The 15784-nt window shown below is 39.1% G+C and overlaps 1 protein-coding gene across 2 annotated transcripts in view; it reads right to left on the minus strand.

Moving 5' to 3' along the window:
• Positions 1 to 1248: 1248 nt before the first annotated feature.
• Positions 1249 to 15784, minus strand: part of COG2 (component of oligomeric golgi complex 2) — a 34022-nt gene continuing 19486 nt past the window's right edge. For both annotated transcript variants that reach the window (XM_083357367.1, XM_083357368.1), the window contains exons 9-18: positions 12676 to 12802; positions 12151 to 12290; positions 10555 to 10616; positions 9156 to 9307; positions 8602 to 8790; positions 7983 to 8055; positions 7261 to 7403; positions 6213 to 6352; positions 2095 to 2275; positions 1249 to 1738 (exon numbers count right to left, since the gene is read on the minus strand). In XM_083357367.1, coding sequence (XP_083213493.1) covers positions 1637 to 1738; positions 2095 to 2275; positions 6213 to 6352; positions 7261 to 7403; positions 7983 to 8055; positions 8602 to 8790; positions 9156 to 9307; positions 10555 to 10616; positions 12151 to 12290; positions 12676 to 12802 — 1309 coding nt within the window. In that variant the 3' untranslated portion in view covers positions 1249 to 1636. The remainder of the gene's footprint in view (positions 1739 to 2094; positions 2276 to 6212; positions 6353 to 7260; positions 7404 to 7982; positions 8056 to 8601; positions 8791 to 9155; positions 9308 to 10554; positions 10617 to 12150; positions 12291 to 12675; positions 12803 to 15784) is intronic.

Raw genomic sequence — 15784 nt, forward strand, 5'->3', positions numbered from 1 at the left:
TAGTAATAGAGATGAAGAATCTCCCCTCCCACACACACACCTTTTGGGGGGAATCAGGAAAACATAGTTTGTTTGATTTGCATGCCAGTAGTAGGCAAAAAGGTAATTTAATGCAAGGCCACCTCTCTCTCCCTTGTTGTCCAGCACCCTGATTCAAAGGTTTTTAGTATCATCTAATAGTGTAAGAGGAGGGATGCGGTGGCTCAGTGGGTTAGGACACTGAGCTTGTCAATCAGAAGGTCGGCAGTTTGGCGGGTCGAATCCCGAGTGCCATGTAAGAGTGAGTGCCTGTTACTTGTCCCAGCTTCTGCCAACCTAGCAGTTCGAAAGCACGTAAAAATGCAAGTAGAAAAATAGGGACCACTACGGTGGGAAGGTAACAGCGTTCCATGCGCCTTTGGCGTCTAGTCATGCTGGCCACATGACCACGGAGATGTCCTTGGACAAGCGCTGGCTCTTCGGCTTTGAAACGGAGATGAGCACCGGCCCCTAGAGTTGGAAACGACTAGTACGCATGTGCGGGGGAACCTTTACCTTTAAATAGTGTAAGAACTATTCTAGGATACTTTATCTCTTGAAGTCATAACAATGTGCATTTCTTTAAATTCAGAACAAATGACAATAAAGGTTATCTTATCTTCTTCCTGTCAAGACTCACCTATGTTTTCAAATTAGGTACTGGGCACATCATGGCAGCCAGGAGCCACAATTCACCCCCCCCCCAACTTCCAGGGATTGTGTGTTATAATGAGGAGGGTTAAAAAAACCTATTTCAGAGTTTCAGTGATGGAAATAAGGATTTTGATGGAAATAGGAATTCCAGGTCCCTGAGAAGGGTTGCAATAACCCCTCAAAAATGCCTACCAAGCCTGTAAGCCTCCTCAACTAGCCTTGAATTCTGAGGTGACTGACTAAACCTCTGTCAGATAAATACTACAGCTCTATCTCTATCATTCACTTATTGTACGCCAACAAACGAAAAATAGCAGGTAATCTGAAAACAGCACCTTCAAGGAAAAACATTTGACTTTCTTCACAGGATTAGGGAAACATTTTGAATTGGAATAAAAGATGCCACCCATTGACAAAAAGCTTCAAAATAAGTTTTTTTTTTTAAAAATCCAATAATAGTTCTTTTTAAACTCAAAGTAATATAATACAAACTATCCTTAGATGTCACAACATTACTACTCTTACACTTTTTGTTACAATTTTTAATCACAAAATAATAAAAATATACAAGACATATGAACATAATTAACTTTTTATTCTAACAAAATTTACAAAAAGACAAAATCCTTTTGTTCATTTTAATCATGTTAAATTCACTTTTCTGCATGATAATAATTTACAATAAAAATAAAAATATTATCCATAATCCTATGGCAGAATACGTAGACTATATATAAACTGCCTTCCATATAACGGAAAACCAAAATAAACGTTCTCCCTTGTATGTTTATTTTAACGAAATGAGTTTTTCTATTTTGAGACACATTTAAATTTGCTGCTGGAGCTGCATTAGGAAGCACTTTTTTTTGCTACACGGTATTTGGCAAAGGAAAGTAAAAATAAAAAATAAACTCTTTTTCTTTTTTGGAAGCTAGGTCTCTTCATGAAAAAGCTGGAGATTGTGTTATGTCTGTTCGGTGGCTATCTGATCTCTAGCAGCTTGAACAAGCGCTGAAAGAGTGGAAAAGCATTTAATGTTGCTCAGCTGCATCCCCATCTTCTCCAGCTAAAACAAAATATCAGATTTACTAATTATTGCATTGTAGGCAACACCAGAAATATTTCAAAAATAATATAATCAGAAGATCTACAATATGAACATTGAATTTCAAGAAATTACACACACCTCTCCAACCCACCCACCCACCCACACACACACACACATCCGCCCCAACCATGCTGTGAAATATATTGGAGCAATAGAGAATGACTGGCCTAAAGCATATCAAAAGCAAGAGAGAATGGCTGGCTAAAAGATTGGAACTGAGGTTTGTGTGGTTAAACTTTTAACACATTAACAGCTACAGCTGTGCAAAAACAACAACAACAACAACCCTTAACTGTTGTTGGCATCTAAGTTACCTGCATTCCAAAATGTTCCACATCTAAAGCTAACTGTAGGCGAATTTTGTTATCATCACTCATGCCTCCAGATGGGGAGGGATGATTTGCAGTTACAGTTTTCCTGGCTTGTTTTAGCCTTTTCAAACTCTCTTCCATTTTCTTTACAGAATTTAGAATATCTGATACTGTATCCAAGTACCTACATAAAAAGGAATAGATTAGATCAGACATGTCAAACACAAGGCCCGGGGGCCAGATCCGGCCCGCGAAGTGGTTTCATGTGGCCCGCGAAGCCATCCTGGAAACAGTGAGGGAACGGCCCACACTGCCTTGGCCCTGGCCCAGAGACCCTCCTTCTGCCAGAGACCCTCAGATCTGTCCCACTCCTGCCCAGGCCCCCATAGGCACCCTTCATGCGAACGTTGTAAAGCTGGCCACGCCCACCCAGTAGGCCATACGCACTCTAGCCACGCCCACCCTGGCCATACCCACCCGGCCTCTTGAGGGCAACCGCAATGCTGATGCGGCCCTCAATGAAATTGAGTTTGACACCTCTGGATTAGATTATGAACACTTGTGGACAGAACGTCATTTACAGGGGGGAAAAAAGGAGTTTTACTGTGTGTATACTGTGCCTAAAGGATGGAGAAGAATATAAATATAGAGAAATGAAAATACACACTCTCTCTCCCATTTACTTCAACAGCAACTGAAAACTGCTGATTTTAGCCTGGAACATGCCCTATTTTAATCTTAGTTTAGCTTTTATCTATACAATAGGTTGGCTCTTAAAGCCTAGAACAGTGATGGCAAACCTTTTAGAGACTGAGTGCCCAAACTGCAACCCAAAATCCACTGATGTGTCATCAGGTGCCGGGTGGGCGTGGCCCATTGGGTGGGTATGGCCCATTGGGTGGTAATGGCAGGCTGGGTGGGACTAAAAAGTTCAATCAATTCCAACTTTGCCAGATCTTTTTTTTCCCTGCAAGAAGTTGAAATTGAATCGTTTGAAACTTTTTTTTTTTGCACACAGCAGTGGAAAAAGTTTTATAAAACCCAGTTGAAGGCCTAGGACTGGGGCAACGGTGCGCGTGCCCAGAGAGAGGGTTCTGCGTGCCACCTGTGGCACGCGTGCCGTAGGTTCGCCACCACTGGCCTAGAATATCACCACAAAATTCTGGTCCCTAGTATAAAGGAGACAATAGCAACAAAATACTCCTACTGTACTTCAGTGTTAAAGAATTTCAAAAGACACACAGGCTTAAGTCTCAGAAACAAACTGGAATATAACACATGAAATAACTACAACTTTTTTTTTGTCACTTTGAATGTACACCAATAGGCATACATCAAAATGAAATTTCGTTGCATACAGCTCTCAAAGGGTCACCACCTCTGATATATAGTCCTTGTTCGTGGCCAGCTCAAGTTTCAGAATGTCCACTTTAGTCTCCAGAGAGCGAACGATGGCAAACAGGACAGATAGAAATGGAGCTCCATGTGGATTAGCCCTCAAATTAGCTTGTATTCCTGCACAACAACCTCGCCTCCTTTCCTTTTTCTGATCCTGTTTCTTCCACCTTTTCCTTAAAGGGGCCTCACTCCTTTTCGCCCCTGGAGCACACTGCCACCTCCTCCAACTTCTCCAAAAGCCTCTCTCCCTTCCTCTGGCCTGCCGACAGCCTCATCCAGTTCCTTTGCTCCATAAGCCCCGGGACCTCTCCTCCTCTGCCTCCTTTGGAAACAGCCCTAATTTGCAATAAATGTTCTGTACCAGCCTGCTACCAGCTCTGCAGAAAAGGCAGGGACAACCCCTTTTACAAGAAGGCAAGAGGCTGGAACTAAGCCTGCCAAATTTATTAACATAAAACAGAGCAAAGAGAGCAAACACAAACCATGAAACAGGAGCTATTCAAATGGTTGCCTTCAGCAAACCAGCCCTCCCACGCATTCCCCTTTTAAACAGTTCAGGGCGTGGCTTCTCTCTGCCTCCTTCCGAGGTGCCCCATTGCCTTCCTCTGTTTACTCCTGATTGACTGCCTCCTGTGTCGGGCGTCCTTGAACAGGGCCAGCTGTGGGTCATCTTCATCCACGGTGTCAGGCTCACACAGCTGGGTCTGCGTCGTAACCAGGTGGGAGGGGCCTGGCTGAGGGCTCTCATCAGCAAGCTCTCCAACACCCTCAGCAACCTCTCCAACACCCCCCTCCTCCTCCTCTGAATCGTCCGACCCAACTGCCGAACCCACAGGCTGACCCTGAATCACAACAATAGAATCCGTCGCTGGGCCAGCAGTCAGATCTTGCTGCTGGCAGAACAATTTCAAACAGCGCCAACGACTTCTAACGGTCTCACCAACAGTTCCGAAAGAGCTCAAAACTCGCCATACCAGCAAAGATTGTCGGTCATATGTTACCTTAGTCCCACCAAGTTGCTCAAACACATTAAAACCTTCCCAATCATGTGGTGTATATATTCTTTATATCCCTCCAAAAACGTTTCATCTTCGAGAGCCAATGCAGCCGCAGCCAATCCAGGCGCCATCTTGGAACTCAATAAAGGACACAGGAAGCGCCTTACACAACAGTCCATTGGTCCACCAAAGTAATTATTGTCTATGCTTCCTTATTCCAGAATAAGTCTTCCACAGGCCCACCACCAGATTCCAAGATATAAACCTAGGCTTTTTTTTAAAAAAAAAAACATATTGCGCTGTACTTAATTTTAATTTAATTTAAGTACAGCAGAAAATGTTTTGTATAACTGGATTTCAAAATCCCAAATCAAAATTCCCCATTTCTCAACCTGAAGGGTCTGTGCACACCTTCAGATACTGCTTACTTAGAACTTCCAACAGCCAACAGAAGAGAATACATGTATCTCAGGTTCAGCTGTGCTGTCCTTGGTGCTCTCTCAGCTTGGTTGTTTGCTGGCAGACATTTCATTAACTGACTAGGTAATATCATCAGTACTAGTGAGTTGGGGGGGGGGTTGCCTTCCATTTATATACAATTGTTTGCCTTGCTAGTGTTGGTGGGGGTGTGGTTTCTCTTTGGTAACTCCTTATCTTTTGAATGGTATGTAAAGAGCCTTGGTGGAGCAGTGGGCTAATGCCTCCTTAAGTAACATCAGCTACCTGCAATTAGTGCAGGTTCACGTCCCACCAGACTCAAGGTTGACTCAGCCTTCCATCCTTCCGAGGTAGGTAAAATGAGGACCCAGATTATTGGGGGCAATAAGCTGACTTTGTAAAAATGCTGCTTGGGGGGGGGGGGGGCGAAAGCCCTAATAAGCAGGCATATACATAGAATGAAGGCTATTGCTAAGCACATTGATTTGTGCTTAGATTGTAAGCCGCCCTGAGTCTTCGGAGAAGGGCGGGATATAAATGGGATTAAATAAATAAAATTAAATAAATAAATGTAAATGTGGTTCAAAAGAATTGTTAAGATCCCCACATCCCGCACTGGCAGAGTAAGCTACTGCACATAAACAGAAAACCTCACACTCATCAGGACTGATGATGTTTATCTAGTTGGGTAATGAAACGTTTGCAAACAACAAAGCTCCCCTCAAGGACTCTTGTTCCAACAGCTCCAGCCAATATGACCAATGATGGGTACAGTTAGGAGTTATCATTCGGCAATGGAGCTTTTCCTTTTTTCCATCACTACGGGGGATTAAGAGACTGTTATCACATTTTTCTCACAAATAAGGAGTATTCGCCACATGTACACTGACGTTCCCACCAAAGTGAATCAAATGATGCCAACCTCCTTAGGCTGTCCATGATTACAACAATTATCTCTGCTGGTAGAAATCTTTCTCAGTGTAACTGTAAATATTTTGGTTTCTGCACACACACACAGACACACACAATGTGCTATCAAAGGCCTACTTGTGGAAATGGCAGCACATGTATAACCATGTACATTTTACTTATTTGTGTGCACAGTTTTGGATTTTAGAGATGCCTATATTATATGAATGGAGATTCCAAGGAGGTCTAGGTCATTTTAATGGAGCTTATTAGGAAAGTTTTTTTGATGCATAGTAATGAGCTATGAATGCAAATAATCTGTGAATTTTCAACAGCTTCCGATAAGACTGGCAATGTTCTACTTAAAATGTCACTTACTTCTGTGTGCTTGCATTGAGGGCTCCTTCCAGCCATTGCTCAATCACAGCTGGCTTTAATGTATCTTTGTAATCATTCTTCAGTTGATGGAAAGGTTTAAGGGCACTATCAACATAGGGTAATGCCTTGGTTGGCACTTCCTGATTATTGATGTATGAGATGTAAAGGGAAAAAAAACAAGAGAAAACCTTATTGTCTACAGCAAACCTTAACGTGACAATTTAGATGAATGGTTAATTGTTCATGCATAGCAGTCTTAGACTTATTCAGTAGCAACAGATAAACATTCCAATGAATAATCTGTGATAATATTTAAGGCCATTCTGGTTTCTAGAGAACAAATGACAGAGCATGCCTCACCTATATGGCCTTTAGAGCAAACATGAATCAATCACAATTATCACAATTTGTATTAGAATTAACACATGTGTAGCCAAACAGAAATAGCTGACAAAAAATGAAATGCTTAATCAAAGTTTTTAACCCTGAACAATGGGATTTAAACCTGAACAATGAGATGTACCGTCAACAATCTTAACAGTTTCACTAGCAGCAAATTGGAATTAAGGAAGTATGGCAGAGTTTGAGCCATCCTATTATATTAATAGCAATGTTAGCTTTCTTCTCCTAAAGGTGGGAGTAATGGGAAATAGGAGATCTCTGATGTTGATCTCTCTGTTTACTTCTGAAACAGTCCTTGTCAGCTGCACAGACTAATAACCATTTATCTGAAAAAGAGATGCGTGCTGATGGAAGCAATGACATTGATGCACTGCCTAAGTCTGCTTTAGAAAATCTGAGTGTGATAGAGTCAAGAGGACCCAGAACGATATTTTAGTTTTTACATCACCATCTCTTTCCTAGGTGCCAATGAAGTCAATATGGAGTTAGAAAAATATGGACATGGATAATGGGGACATATGAACAGGATACAACTATACACATACACACACAGCCCAATGTAAAGGACCCCATAATAGTTACTGTAATGGCCATTTATATTGTCCATACGTGCACACACATATATTTTCAAATGTTAAAAAAATACCTTGTTAGTTCTTCTGTACAGCCTTGGGATTTCCAGGGCACTTTTCAAGCAGCTAAAGCAAGAATCATTTAAGTCCTGAATTATCTTACTGTTTAAGGTTGGCCAGGAACTTAGTAAAGAATTCTTTGAATCTTCCAGTGCTCCTATTGAAGAAGTATATACATTTGTACACAGTAAAATCTAAACATCCCAAGCCAGCCTTAGGTATATGGATATTTTCCAATTCCTCTGAAGTACAGTTAAAAACAAATACAGAGCTGGACTGTACCACTTAGCATTACACATTATGATACAACTGCTTCAATGTTATGTTTCACAGAGATATAAAAGAGCAGATTTTAAAACACTGCCTGTTCTCTTAACTGTTCTTGGCAAGTGTCCAAGTGAGTCAGAATTCTGCAACCCTCCTCCACTCACCCCGGTTCATTCACTCTTTCATTTCATTTTAGAATCAAGTAGTTTACATGTGTAATTGAAAGATCTGCAAAAACTAGCAGAGAAATATGCTTAAGGACCAGTAATGTTTTCACCCCAAAGATACAAAGGAGGAAAAAGAAGATTAAGCAAATCCATTTCCTCCAACACTGAGAGATTTCTTTAATTTCAATTTTCCTCATTCAGTTTAATATTTTCTGTCTTTGTAAACCCACTGCCTGGTAAAATATATTTATCAAAAGTTGAATACATTAGCGAGAGAGAGAGAGAGAGAGAGAAATGTTTACCTGAGATGCAAGCTATATTCTTGAAGCCAATCATGTCAAGTTTTGGTTTGATCATTTCCAAAAGTTCAGGAAGCTGAATGAAAAATATGCAAGGCATTATGAGTACATAACCTTCAGGTATCTGACACACTGATGCAGAAAAGTTCTTGCGTACAAGACTGTAATGTTTCTGCAAATCTCTTTGCTGAAACACACACACCAAATTAAGAAGGCATCAGCAACATCTTACAAAGGATTCTGTATTCAGTACCTGTGCATGACCCATGCCAGCCTTCCATACAGTTTCTAGAATTAAACAGGTGTACCTGACATAATAATCATAACAATGAGATATTTAACCAACTATGGAAAAAAGAATAAAAATTACACTTTAAACAATTTGATTCGAACACCTAGAAAGTTGCATGTTAACAGTTTTAATTTTTTTTGAATTGATAAGGCTAAAGGCTAAACGCCATCACTCATCCTACTTTTACCTCAATGATAAGAAACCGAGGTAAAAGTCGATAACCAAAACAGCAGTCACAAATGTTAAAGAATAATTTTCTTCAGGACACATCATGGTATTTATAGGTTTTCTGTGTGTGAGAGAGTCAGTGTGTCAGCAATATCTACAAACCCATTCCTGAAGTCGATCCAGATCTGCAGCAACAAACACAAGCTGGGTGGTAGATATAGAAGGCAAAGGCTGAGCATTGGGACCAGACTCATTTCCTTGATCTTCAACAGAGTTCAGTGAGGATTCCTTGCTTGTCAATGTTTTTTTATGGTCTTTCACAGTTTCATTAGAGACAGTCCTGAGCAGAAGCTATTCCATTTATTAAAAGAGAGAGAGAGACAAAGAGTAATATTATAGAGAAATCCACAAACATTTATCTTACGTTTGTCAAAACTTTGTGTTATCTGTTAAAGACAGATGCCAATTTTGTAACAGTTTAATTCCTTAACATTCCTAGTCTAAAATTCTCAGCGTGAAAAGTTGGCTGTGTGACTGGATCGGTCACTCTCTCTCAATCCAATCCATCTCACGGGTTTGTTGTTGCAAGCAAAATAGGAAGAAGGAGTATTATGTATGTTTGCTGTCTTGAGTTTACTTATGAATTAATAAGGTGTGATAAAATAAATAAAGTAAGTAAGTAAGCCTGGTGGAAAACAGCCACTGTTTTTCCTCACCTCATTAATGAAGACTGAGTAGCGGGCTAGAATCTGCAGTGAAAGCTTCCACAATCGATCAGTTAGCAATGGTAGAAAAATCTGAGCTGACCAGCACTTCTGTAAGCTAGCCCATGTCATGTGTGTTGCCAAAAGGCAATAAGAACTTCCAGCTGCCAAGAAACAACAGAAGTAGTTCAGTTATGATCAATGTTACATTTAAGACATTATCTTATTGACTTTGCTTTTATTTTCTAATCTGCAGGCTTCACTTCCTCTTCTAGAGGAAATTCTGCAAGTGTAGTGTTATAGCATTTCCTCAAAAGTTGCTCATGGGATGTCCCCTTGGTGGAAAATCTGTGTATCTTTCTACAAGCCAGAAGTTCTTCTCTCCAGCCAGTTGCAAGGAGAGATGGTTTTGCACTCTTCCCTCACGGTAGTTGAAGGCTCATTTATTTAATTTTTCTGGTCAAGTCTCAATTATAGCAACTAACCATCTTTTGACCAACTTTGTACTTGCAAATAAAAGGTAAGCACGATTTGCAGAGGTTACATAGCAGAGGAGACGGAAAAGTGGGGAAACAGTTGCTTCCTTAATAACTAGCTTATTCTGTAGAAAGAATACTATCCAACATTACAGAATGATGGACTGCAGACAGTAAACTATAAAGTAGAAACCGGGGGCACATTTTACCTTTTGTTTCATCAGTGCTACCCATAAATAGTTCTTTATTTAGTGGGAAACATTATAAGTCAATTCTACCTTCAGTCAAATGCTAGCAATAAAAAGCAACTCTTCTTCAACGTTTGGACATATATATATTTCTCTTCTTTGGTTGAATTCATTTGCTTTTGTTCTAAGCAAATATTACATGGATCATGATAATGTGAGCTTATCACTATCACAAAATTTCTGGTCAGCAGAGCAGCACTTTTTATATGAAGTTTTTTTTTAAAAAAAACCCAACAACCCAGCAATGGAAAATAAATATTTTTCTTATTATGTTAGGTAAAGGTTCCCCCACACATGCGTGCTAGTCGTTTCCAACTCTAGGGGCCGGTGCTCATCTCCGTTTCAAAGCCGAAGAGCCAGCGCTTGTCCGAGGACGTCTCCGTGGTCATGTGGCCGGCATGACTAGACGCCAAAGGCGCATGGAACGCTGTTACCTTCCCACCGGAGTGGTTCCTATTTTTCTACTTGCATTTTTACGTGCTTTCGAACTGCTAGGTTGGCAGAAGCTGGGACGAGTAACAGGCGCTCAACTCTGTTACGCGGCACTCGGGATTCGACCTGCCAAACTGCCGACCTTCTGATCGACAAGCTCAGCGTCCTAACCCACTGAGCCACCGTGTCCCTTTCTTATGTTATCTAAATATAAAAGCATGAGGTACGGATGTTAAATAAAGAGAAAAGGTTTACCTGGAGCCTCTTCTAAGCCATCAAAAAGAGCTGCTTCTAAAGCTCCTGCAATTTCTCTAAATCTAAAAGAACCACAAAATATCTTTTGTGAAACCCCCAGTGAAACCAAGGTTAGCAATTAACATCTGGCAGTTTAGTGATGCAAGCTATCATTCTAATCCTACCAATCGTACCTCAAGTCTGAATATCACACAGAAGTTCTAAGAGGGTATTTTGTAGTGAATTCATGCCAGTTGTGGAATCCCCACCCATAACTTCAACTTGGTTTCTCTGTGATTTCCCAGCATTACCTAAAGACTGCTTCCCTTTTACAGATGTTTTAATCTTAAGAAGCCTTAGTACCTTCATCCTAGAAATGGATCAACTCATTGTGCTTTCACTTAATAAGTATGGTATGATGCATCTCTCTCTCTCTCTCTCTCTTTCAAAATAAACTATGAAACAATTAAAAGCTAATAAAAAAATCACGATTAACCTAAATAAATGCACTGGACTAGAGATTCTTTTGATAAGATTCCTCACAAAATCCATCACCCAAAAGCATTCATGCCTATTGCTAAATGAATCCTGTGATCAGAAAAGAGGAGGAGATGCATGACGCATCACTATCTATAATGGTGAGAGGAAGTGATCTGGATAAGTGCACGCAACTTAGCTCTTGATTATACATCTGGATTGCTAGTCAATTTTAGAAGGAAAGTCTGACAGATGGAAAGGCCGGGCCCAGATAACAGGAGAAAGGGATTTGTAGAAAAGGGGGAGTGGGGATTTCTAGACCTCTGAGACCTCTTCATAAGTTTCAACACAGGTTTTTCTATGCTCTCTTGTTTTCATTGTAACTTTCAATCTAACAACTGAGATTTTGTAATCTGGATCAAAATTCAGTATTATTTGAGAGGAGCTAAATTATAATTAAAGAAAGGAGGACAACTGCTTCTTAATTATGCCTACAATCCCTTATTCTCCTAAAGATACTCTACACCAAAGCAGGAAGAAAAGCAGCATAGAAATTCTTTCTGATGACCTAAAGTTAGGTCTTTGGACCAAAGCACCTCCCATTTTCCACTGATTTGCAATGGACCCAGGCACAAGGTTTTGCAAATAATTCTACGGGATAGAAATCAATAGTTCTTTCCGATACCTTGAAAACTTTTGTTTAAAAAGAATGATAAACTTTTAAGAGGGCTTTTTCAATCAGGCTTGTTTCAGAAAATAGCTTAGGTGCTGACAGTGTATAAAATCTTATTTCTGTTTAACTGAACTCATGGTAATTTCTATCCATTTTTCTGGAGAAATGCTATAGATTGTAAAACTAAAATCACACGGAAGTGAAAAGCTTCAATAAAAGTAATCAAGAGGTTTTATTACACTTACATTGTTGCAGTATAATAAAGGTTGCATAAACATGGATAGAAATAAGGGTTCTAAAATAAGATTTATATATTCAGATCACAGATGTTCCAGAAGGCATACTTTTAAAAGAGGTATTCCCTTACATTTGGGGGGGAAGGGAGAAGCTCATTTTTAATACATCTTTTCGTTTGCATATTTTAAAATGTTCTTTATATCGTCGAAGAATAAAACCAAGTCACTGACCTTATTTGGAAATAAACTGGCAAATTCCACTTATCATTAAAGCTCTGGTAGGAAGGATGTAACCTCAATCTTTTTACGCTGGCTTGTGAACCACACTGCCGTTCAAACTTCCTTACAAAATCCATACTTATGTTGTATTTCTGAAGGCAAAAAACATGCATTAAGCTGTGTGTCAAATTTCTTACAGAAGTAGCATCATTTTCTTCTCTATCCAATCACTTTATCTCATTTTGACAACTATGAAACTAGAAACAATATCCTATTAGCAATGGAGATATTTATGTGAAGAGAGAATAATATATTTTTTGATTACATTTACATAAAACTTCACTGAATCAGAATGTTAAGTCTCCTATATTACAGAGTACAAACTTTCTCTTACAATAGTATTCATCTCTGTAAATGAAGAACATATGTTATTTGCAACTGAACAAATTATGATAAATATGTAATATTTAAATCTAACAGTCTGTATCCTTTGGTTTATCACTGCAAACTGTGGTGAATATATAAATTTAAAATTACCTCATGAAATAAATCTGGGTTTCCAGGATTATATAGAGATGGCAATTTAATTTCTAAACCACGAACGATTTCTGGCCATACGGAATTTACTAAGAAATCATATCCAGGAACTGTATTCCCTCTTTCACTGCAAAATTAAATCAATATTCTCTGCTATAAATAGCTCTAATAAAAAAATCAGAATTTACAAAGAATATTGCATATGTTGCAAGACATTTTTAGAAACAGATTTTTTGAACACTGCAGATTTCCAGCAATTGTTAAGATGCATTGGATTCTAACACTGGAATATTTGTGAATTTTTAAATTTTTTTTTACAAATCATACCTATGCAAAGAAGTGGCATTTGAGCATAGGGACCACCTGAGTATAATAGGCAGGCATTTTAGCACAGTGACAACTTGGTTATATTGTAGTCCACACTGTTCTTACTGCAAATGTAAAGGAACATTACTAAGTTATTTTTCTGAAATTCATTCCAGGTGCATAAAGAAAGCACGCCAATACATTTCTGGAACCTGAACACAAACTATTATGAGCAATTATCACTGCAAATTGAAGCCAAAGAATGCTTCCAGATAGGCAGCTCTTAAAGCTATCCTTTTATTCTTTTCCAATGAAAGTCAAATGTGGGACTGCAGTTGAGCTACTGCAGTGCCAGTGGTATTGTGCTTCATGAGTGTGCTCAATATCCTGTCCATATCCAGAGACTTTCTGCATGTTCTCCCCCTGTAACATTTTTTATCTGAGTCCAACTTAGTTTGTAGAATTGAGTTGTGAAGATTGGGGTGAATACAGGTGGTGCATCAGGGATCCAATTTCCTTTCAAACAAATACCCCTTTAAAGTTAAATGTTAATATTATAAAGGCCTCCAGCACTTTATGTGTAAGGGCAGGACACGTCTCAACAGATGCATGGCTTTTCCAATTACATTTATGGTGGCCTTAAGAATGTAGAGAATGATATAAGAAACTTTTTTTTCGTTCCAAAATTCCAATTTCTAAAGATGTGTAGCAACAAATAATATATTTAAATACATTGTATAGTTGCCAATAACTTAAGTAATCTAAAGAAAATAAATCCACTATAGTTCTAGCTTATTACACAATAAATATTAACCATTTTAAAATGAACATAAAAGACTAAACTTCTGGATGTATTAAGAAACTTAATTAGCAAAATAATAATAATCCGTGAGAACTGGACACGGAACCACTGATTGGTTCAAAATTGGGAAAGGAGTCCGGCAAGGCTGTATACTGTCACCTTGCCTATTTAACTTATATGCAGAGCACATCATGAGAAAGGCAGGGCTAGATGAATCAAAAGTTGGAATTAAGATTGCCGGAAGAAACATCAACAACCTAAGATATGCAGATGATACCACTCTAATGGCAGAAAGTGAAGAAGAACTAAAGAGCCTCTTGTTGCGGGTGAAGAAGGAGAGTGCAAAACTTGGGTTGAAACTAAACATTAAGAAAACCAAGATCATGGCATCTGGCCCTCTCAATTCCTGGCAAATAGAGGGGGAAGAAATGGAGGTAGTGACAGATTTTATTTTCCTGGGTTCCAAGATCACTGCAGATGGGGACTGTAGCCAAGAAATTAAAAGACGCTTGCTCCTTGGGAGGAAAGCCATGGCAAATCTAGACAGCACACTAAAAAGCAGAGACATCACCCTGTCAACAAAAGTGCGTATAGTCAAGGCTATGGTCTTCCCAGTTGCAATGTATGGCTGTGAAAGCTGGACCATAAGAAAGGCTGAGCGCCAAAGAATTGAAGCCTTTGAACTATGGTGCTGGAGAAGACTCCTGCGAGTCCATTGGACTGCAAGGCGATCAAACCGGTCAGTCCTAGAGGAGATCAACCCTGACTGCTCTTTAGAAGGCCAGATCCTGAAGCTAAAACTCAAATACTTTGGCCACCTAATGAGAAGGAAGGACTCACTGGAGAAGAGCCTAATGCTGGGAAAGATTGAGGGCAATAGAAGAATGGGGCGACAGAGAATGAGGTGGCTGGATGGAGTCACTGAAGCAGTAGGCGTGAGCCTAGATGGACTCCAGAAGATGGTAGAGGACAGGAAGGCCTGGAGGAACATTGTCCATAGGGTCGCGATGGGTCAGACACGACTTCGCAACTAACAACAACAACAAATAATCATATGAAGAACATATAAAATCATAAAATAAAATAATATGAAGAACATAATGCCAAATAATTTGAAATGTATTTCTGCGGTCCGTTTAGGTAAATTTTAAACTTCAATAATTATGACTGCTGCACTGACTATCACAATTAATAATTATAAGTAATAATTACAGTTAAGAGTTTAAGACACCAGGCTAGAAAGTGGGAGACTGTGAGTTCAAGTCCCGCCTTAGCCATGGAAGCCAGGTGGGTGACTTTGAGTCAGTCACTCTCTCTCAGCCCAACTCACCTCACACGGTTACGGTTGTGGGAAAAATAGGAGGAGGAAGGTGTGTCGGATATATTTACCACCTTAGTTATTTGGAAAAAACGGGCAAATAAATAAATAAATAAATAAAAATTACACATTGTTAACCAATGAATTTATGAGGCTTCATTTTATTCCACTATGAATTAAAATGTATTCTATTACACTGCAATAAACTTATAGCTGAATTAGAAATTTATTACATATTAGAGCTGTTATTGTTATTGTACAAGCCAATTCGAAAATCATTTTAAAACTGTTAGAACCTGCCTTGAAATCTCAAAAATCATTTTACAAATTGTAGAAAGAAACAGATGATCTTCCACCCTATATATTCTCTAATGTAGCAATCCCCATTTTTCAAAATATGTGATGAATTAAATACACCATCTTGGATATATCTCTTGATGTGATTTTGGCCCTCATAAACGAACTACTTGAACTTGAAACAAACAGTTCATAGATTTTCATGGCCCTGTCTAGGAATGCCATAATTTTCTGTCACATCCACGTATGTAAACACTGCACTGAAATTAAAATAAATCAAACAGTAACTATCCAAACCACAATGAAAATATGTTAAATTACATCCCTACATCTCACAGAAACACTGTATTATTTTGGGGGATACATTAAAAAAATATTGGTGAGAA

The sequence above is a fragment of the Vipera ursinii genome (genome assembly GCF_947247035.1).
Source record: "Vipera ursinii genome assembly, chromosome: 1".
Classification (NCBI taxonomy): Eukaryota; Metazoa; Chordata; class Lepidosauria; order Squamata; family Viperidae; genus Vipera; species Vipera ursinii.